We start from the raw sequence: 8512 nt of genomic DNA on the forward strand, positions 1-8512 counted from the left end.
AATTGGACATTTCATCGTGGTGAACATAACTTAAAATGGAAAATAGGGCGTCCATTCCCAGAGAAAGAAGTTTGCATAAAAACAAATTGTAGCCTTAAACACAAAACTATTTAATACTATAATAATAATCATTATTATAAATTTAGAGTTAAAAGTTCAAATGTGTTCACCAGACTTTACAATGAAGTTATTTATTGATCAATTTCACCCCATTATGAGGCATGGAAAACACGCAAGAGCCATTAAAGATCACTTGTAAAATTTCCTAAAAAGATAAGTCCTAAATTCATATGTTAAATTCCCAGGGAAAGATATGCTATGTAATAAAATAAGAAGAACATTTCATTTGTTTGGTGTTGTTTCAATAAATTCTGGTCTTGCATGGAGTTAGAAATGAAACAAATGGGCACAGGAGACTTACAGGAAGGGTAGGGGACATAAGGGATCACGAATTTACATAAACATGGCGGAGCTAAGTTGTAAAAAGGGTATAAAAAAGTTTTAAAAAAATAAATGTCCTGCGAAAGTTATCGATGAATAGATGTGATGTGACTGTCACCAAGTGTGCGAGTGAGGACACGAGTTGAGACATTTTGAATGTGTTGTTCACATTTTTATCTTTTATTGAGGACATCCATAGAGAAGAAAATGGAAGTCATCTGAGCGTTAAAACGAGGCTGTAGGTACTGCGTGACGAGGCTAAAAATCTGTTATTATCTGTTTGAAGTGGGGCTTATATTTAAGCAACATGGGTGAAACTGCACTGAAAACAATTTAGCGAAAAAAACCCATGGAGATAGACCGATCCTGTTAGACCGATCTAGGGATGGGAACCCAGTCTTAGAGACCATTCCTAGACCCTATCGTACTAATTTTGGATCGAACCATCTCCAAGGGAATTCCCTCTGAATTGCAATTTACTTAAGCGGCTTAGATGTCCGTCAATTTAGCGAGAAATCCGTGGAGATGGACCGATCCTGTTAGATCGATCTAGGGATGGGAACCCAGTCCCATATTTTTAGCTGAGACTGTGTAATGGACAAAAATTATCTTCTACTATCATGGACCATCAGTTTGCTCTGAATCATCCAGGCCCGTAGATGCAATGTTTCATTTTTGTTAAGAACATTTCAGGGTACTTGAAATATTACAGGGAGTATGAGCCTACCAGTATATTTAGAAGTCATTTTCACGTACGTATTTTACGTGGTTAGACAGCGATCAAGCACGCCCCAAGGCGGCTAGAATTTGAACTTTTTGTTAATGGTTAGGGCAAATATATATAGACATTGCATGATGATCAACCGTACGCGTTGTTTTATTTTTTAGCAGTTAAGAATTGCCCAGTGTGATCTCTCTTGAGCTATTTAAGACTAGTTCGCGATAATAAAGAAGTTAAGCGTATCAAATGCCGCCGACAGGTCTAGAAAGACTAGCAACATACATGTACATGTAGCAGTGTGCCTCTACTCCTGTATATTAATCTGATTGTTATTGGTGCTCTTTGTGTATTTATTTATTTATTTATTTATTTATTTATTTATTTATTTATTTATTTATTTATTATTATTATTATTATTATTATTATTATTATTATTATTATTATTATTATTATTAATTTTGCATTAAATTTAACATTTTCCTAGGGGATTTCGAGGGATAAGGTTTTTTCATTGATACCCGTCACAAGGGGCAAAAAAATGAACGTTACCAGGGAGTAATTCAAGTATGAAACATAAATACCTAAGTTATGCGCAAAAGATATGCTCATTTTAAAGTAAGAAAACACACTGTGTTCAAACGAAAATACTAGTATTATACTGACAATTTCAATAGTATGAGAGCACTAGTTTCCTCAATAACTTTCCATTTTATCAACCAGGCAACCAGGCTATTATCTTTAATGCCATATTATTATTATCTAAATCATTGGAAATAACCACGAATCTAACAATCTGACATATATATAACCGGAACACTGTTCAGCGATTGCAAGAACAGGATATTGCAAGGATATTGCAAGAACAGGGAAACTCGGTCTTTATCCATAATTCATAACTGATCTCGACGCAGCTTCCCTTATGTCACCTAACATTACACGTGTTTTATTTTTTCCCACAAGATAACCTTTCTTATGAGACTGCTAAAAAACAATCATTATCAAAAATAACAAAGAAAAAAGGTCGATTAGTACTGTTTGCTATGTACTTTTGATACTAATTGAGATCTTTAAATATGGAAAAATATCCTTTCTCAATGACGACAAATACATTTAGATGACGCATTGCTTCTGACCATTAAGAGTAGCTTTTGTTTGTCCCCTACTTAACTGCAAATTAACACGGAAGCAACGTTTACATGGATAATCTCTAAATGATTCGTAATAATCACTTCCCTAAATCTCCTTCCCTAGTGAAACAGGACAATTTTCTCATTTCCCTTCTGAGGCATTTGACTAAGATCCTGGTTTGTTCCATATTTACTGTTATCTGCAGTCAACACGTGGGACTGAGCATGTCCATTAATTCAATAATCGTGTCGGGAGCCAATCCTGCGTTTTGCATATGTTACTAACTCACGCACGCACTAACTCGCACACGCATAGCCCTATATATTTGGATGTCTCTTAGTATATATCTACTTGTATTCTAAACCAGTCAAGAGAAAACAACGTAAAAAGGAAAAAATTAATTTCAAGAAGAAACTTGGCTGTAACTGAGAGCAGTTACCATGCGGAACATGTTGGTTTTAGTTGAATATATATTGTTGGGGCTACTTTATGGTGAAGTGCACGCCAAACCAGTGATTAAGTCATGCATTTATGAAGGTAATGTCTACAACGTAAACGGACTGATTGTCGACAACCAGTGTTACTTGGTATATTGTAGTGATGGACACTTAAAGTCTATACTAAAGCCGTCGTGTATACCGAGAAATAACGGTCCAATCAGAAACAAAAGACAAGTTATTCATCGTTCTACGCCGCCGGTAAAAACTACGACGACCACAACATTATCTCCCGACAGTCTGGGTTGCCGTGTTGGAAATCGGTGGTTCGCGTCCAACGAAATTGTGAAGGAGGGACCGTGCACCATCACCTACTGTTACCACGGTGCATTGTCTGTAGTTAGGAAGAACACGTGCACTACCTCACCGATGACGACAACAACTACATTACCCCCACACCCACCAGGGGCATGTTTTTATGGAGGAAAGTGGTACCCATCCGGAACTACCATTCACAAAGACAGGTGCAGTTCGATCATTTGCTCCACAGGACAAATTATAATTGGCGATACTTGGGAATGCATTCATGGTCGCACACCGAGCACAATCCCAACAGTAACGACTACTCCACCAACCTCCTTACCACCAACCAAGCCACCAGCTAAAGCAACCACTATACCACCAAAAACTGTACCACCAACCCAGCCGCCAACAACCGCCCCGCCGACAACTCCACCAGGTTCGTGCTTTTTCAATAACAAATGGTATCCTTCAGGCGCCACTGTTGCCAAGGACTGGTGTAGCACAGCCGTTTGTAACCACGGTTCCATCACTTATTACGATACCTGGGAATGTATTCACGGAAGAACGACTCCACCAACCACCACTCCACCGACCACTGTACCACGGACCACTATACCACCAACAACTGTACCAACAACCCAGCCACCAACAACCACCCCACCGACAACTCCACCAGGTTCGTGTTTTTTCAATAACAAATGGTATCCTTCGGGCGCCACTGTTGCCAAGGACTGGTGTAGCACAGCCGTTTGTAACCACGGTTCCATCACTTATTACGATACCTGGGAATGTATTCACGGAAGAACGACTACACCAACCACCACTCCACCGACCACTGTACCACGGACCACTATACCACCAACAACTGTACCACCAACTGAGCCGCCAACAACCACCCCGCCGACAACTCCACCAGGTTCGTGTTTTTTCAATAACAAATGGTATCCTTCAGGCGCCACTGTTGCCAAGGACTGGTGTAGCACAGCCGTTTGTAACCACGGTTCCATCACTTATTACGATACCTGGGAATGTATTCACGGAAGAACGACTACACCAACCACCACTCCACCGACCACTGTACCACAGACCACTATACCACCAACAACTGTACCACCAACTGAGCCGCCAACAACCACCCCGCCAACAACTCCACCAGGTTCGTGTTTTTTCAATAACAGATGGTATCCTTCAGGCGCCACTGTTGCCAAGGACTGGTGTAGCACAGCCGTTTGTAACCACGGTTCCATCACTTATTACGATACCTGGGAATGTATTCACGGAAGAACGACTCCACCAACCACCACTCCACCGACCACTGTACCACAGACCTTTATACCACCAAGCAAGCTGCCAGCTAAAACCACATTACCACCGACTTCAGCGACAACTCGTGCCCCAGGCTCATGCTTCATTAATGGCAGGTGGTACCATGAGAACGCCGTTGTACGGAACAGCCACTGCAGCACAGCGATTTGCCAGCATGGTTCTGTCATATATTACGATTCCTTTGAATGCTTGTTTGGCCGCACTACCACTACACCGCCTTCTACAACCACGCCTCCTGTTAATCCACCCGATTTTGGACTTTGAAGGGACAAATGATGGCAATCAGACAGGCGCTATTCGCGTCGTTAATGTAAAAAATAGTTAAACATATTGGAAAAAAGAATAAGCAAATTGCAATATGGTAATATTAAAGTTGTTATTTATTTGAAAATATCCTAATATTCATATTGTGCTGATTTGCCTTATTTTAATACTTCTGTGTCACCATTATATATAAGGCGCGCGCGCGCGCGCGCGCGTGTGTGTGTGATTTACTGCAACCTCTCTGTATAACTATCAAGTAGTCACATAAATATTTACCTCACACGATTCAAATTTGTACCACTCTCTTCATCCTTCGACTAATGTCAAAGGCATCTTCGATCGCAAACGAGAAATTTGCAGTGCACTAACGACACAAATCAAAATTGAAAAAGTATTCTTTTTGAGTAACAAGTCGATTTATCTACCGAACCTTTCTCTAATGAGCTCAGTACGTCGCAGGACCTACGCACATAGCCTGAGCGAGAATGATATTGTCACCTTTCACCCAAAACGTATTTACTGTCTTATATAGATTCTTTAGGGTAATACATAAATCTTCAGTGACTAAATTAATTAACATTTACATATATGACAGCTTACGAGTGACTTAAAAATTGCAATTTTGTGGTTAAAACTGAAAAATCTGTTTCTCACATTTCTTTACCATTTCTTTACCTGATCACCGTTTCAACGCCGATTGAATGAAACCATTTAGTATTCCAAACCCCTGCCATCGATTTTTCTTTAAAGTCTTAGACTGCATTCCCACAGATATTTAGATCGATCTATCCCCATGGGGAGTCTCACTAAATTGTTGTCAACTTGGCCGGCTTAAATGTCGGGCACGCCTAGTAAAGCTGTTATGGGGTAATTGCCTTTGCTGATTCGGTAGGCGAGACAGACATTTTAACCTCTTGAGCTGACAGCAATTTAGCGTGAACCCCCAGGGAGTTAGGTCGATCCAGATGGATCGATCTAAATCTGTGGGAATGCAGTCTTAAGGGCCATTCCCACAGATATTTAGATCGACCTATCTCCCTGGGGAGCCTCACTAAATTGCTGTCAACTTGGCCGGCTTAAATGTCTGTCACGCCTAGTAAAGATATTAGGGGGTAATTATCTTTACCCCTATCTGATTCGGTAGGCGTGACTGACATTTAAGCCTCTTGAGCTGATAGCAATTAAGCGTGAACCCCCAGGGAGTTACGTCGATCCAGATGGCTCGATCTAAGTATGGGAACCCAGTCTTAGACCCCATTCCCATAGATTTTAGATCAATCTATCCCTGTGGGGAGTCTCACTAGATTACTGTCAGCTTAGCCGGCTTAAACGTCTGTCCCGCCTACTAAAAGCTGTAAGGGGGTAATTAAGTATGATGCGCGCTCGGCTGACTGCAATTTAGCGTGAACCCCCAGGGAGTTAGGTCGATCTGAATCTAAATCTCTGGATCGATCTCAATCTCTGGGAATGCACCCTTAGTTCAGATTTTATCGTTGATAAAGCAAAATAATGCCTTTCTTTCATGAAAGTCTGTAATTAAGGACTCATAACTCAAAACCAAAAACATTGAAACAAAAATGACGACTGAAAATTGCAGCCCATACACTCGTGGTCAAATCTGCCAATTTTGGTGATAAAATCTTGTTCAGGGACAAAGTAACGTCCCATACCGATTCCTATCTCACCTCAAAATAGAAAGGTGTTAAATTGACGATTAAAGATGCATACAAAGTCAATTTTTTGTCACAAAAACCAACCAAATGCCAGCATATAGTTTCAAGTAGTATAACTAAGAGAATTACCAAAAGGCATTGTTTAATTTTACCCGAAAATGATGTTTGAACATATTTTTCTGCTGGCATTCTAAGCTGTATGTCAATGGGGCAGGAAAGTAGGTCACGGAAGTAGGTTAAATTTACAACCATAAATTTAAAGAAAGGAGCAGTCTAAAGGTCTTTTATGGCTGATCGAGTGATCTGTTCAGTTTATCCCTTGGCATGTCGAATTTATTTGAGTCATATAAGAAGCTAGTAGAAGTGGTTTACATGTTTACATGTGTTACTGGGAATCCACTATCCACCGTTGCTCGGTTCGTATGTACCTTTAAAGCTTCGCCTATGTTTATACATGGCAAGGAGAAATATAAATGCCGATATTTTATATTTTCGAGAGCTTTTTTATTGTTTGAAAATCAGCACAAAGATACCGGTAGATGCATTATTGAATAATTGGATGCAGGAAAACCTCATTTCCGATATTTGGATGATAATAAAAGGTAAGACTGGGTATGAACCTGAGAAACTAAGAACATGATATTACATAATGTGTTTATATGAGTTTGTTCCTTAAGCTTAAAAGCTAAGGCCCTGGTTCCTAGTTGTGGGAAAACAAAATGCACTATATGAATGGTATTCAAGTAAACGTCCCATCTTCCGCTCAGAGAATGAATTTTGGCCCACTCTCGCCATTGGTTGGGATTGCCATAAAAATGCAAAATGGTTTCTACCTTATCTACAATAATCTTTCAGGTCGCCTCTCTTGGTTTCCATCACCCTTTATCAATCAACAAGTGGTTTTTTCGGTTTATATTACTAACCAAAACACTATCAAAACTATTGCCATATACATAACAATAAACATACAATTAGTTACAGTTAAAGGTCTCAGGAAGAGGGTCTTTTTCTTACCGTACATGTAAATTTAGGCTAAGGAGACGGTGTGTTTGTGAGAGTATACCAAATATCGTTTTCCAAGAGGACATAAGACCAGTGTAGGTTAAATTTGCTGGTTTGGTTTAAAAGTAGGGTAATATAATAAAAGCGGCCTTATTAGGCCAAATCACAAACAATCAATATTCCTTGTTGCCTTCTTTCTTGTTATGAATGAGACTATGAAAGTTTGTGGTAGTGGTACACTGAGATGAAGGAGACATAAAAAAAACAGCTGCTTAACAAACTGCCATTAAAAACGAATTAACCATAGCTATTTTAAAAGGTTGAAGGTAGGTCATAAGCTGAGTGCATGACACTTTCTAAAACAGCATTTAAGTCACGTAATCAAATCGTGTCCTACATTTAGACTACAATGTATAACGACAAAAACATATGCAATATGAACTGACTTCGACGCAGCTTTCCTTATTTAACCTAACATCAAACTTTTTTTTTCAAGACAACCTTCCTGAATAACAATCATTCTCAGAAAAAAAAATGATCGGTTAGCACCGTTTGCTATGTACTTATGATATTAATTGAGATCTTTAAATATGTGAAAATATTATTTCTTAATGACGACAAATACATTTAGATGACGCATTGCTTGTGACCACGAATAGTTAAGCTTTTTGTTTGATACGTAATAATCACTTAAATCCTTTCTTTGGGGCATGAGACTAAGATCCTTGTTCCATATGCCTACTGTAATCTGCTGTCAACACGTGGGACTGAGCATGTCTATTAAAAAAATAATCATGTCTGGACCCAAACCTACGCTTTGCATATATTTCTAACTCACGCCCGCATATTTACATTTGGATGTCTCTCGTCTCATTTGGATGTTACGCATCTAATTGTATTCTAAACCAGTAAAGCGAAAGCAACGTAAAACAGAAACTTTTTTTCATTTCAAGAAGAAACTTGGCTGTAACTGAAAGCCGTTACCATGCGGAACATGTTGGTTTTAGTTGAATGTGTATTGTTGGGGCTACTTTATGGTGAACTGCACGCCAAACCAGTGATTAAGTCATGCATTTACGAAGGTAAGGTCTACAACGTAAACGGGCTGATTGCCGACAACCAGTGTTACTTGGTGTATTGTAGTGATGGACACTTAAAGTCTATACTGAAGCCATCGTGTTTACCTAGTAAGAACGGTCCAATCATAAACAAAAGAC

General features: G+C 39.4%; 1 protein-coding gene across 1 annotated transcript; it reads left to right on the plus strand.

Moving 5' to 3' along the window:
* Positions 1 to 2592: 2592 nt before the first annotated feature.
* On the plus strand, positions 2593 to 4749 carry LOC147764418 (uncharacterized). The gene has a single exon (XM_087000768.1). The coding sequence runs from the start codon at positions 2731 to 2733 to the stop codon at positions 4618 to 4620; it is 1890 nt and encodes a 629-aa protein (XP_086856894.1). The 5' UTR covers positions 2593 to 2730; the 3' UTR covers positions 4621 to 4749.
* Positions 4750 to 8512: the final 3763 nt, after the last annotated feature.

The sequence above is a fragment of the Lingula anatina genome, chromosome 1 (assembly GCF_051362555.1).
Source record: "Lingula anatina isolate TDL-2025a chromosome 1, LinAna3.0, whole genome shotgun sequence".
Lineage (NCBI taxonomy): Eukaryota > Metazoa > Brachiopoda > Lingulata > Lingulida > Lingulidae > Lingula > Lingula anatina.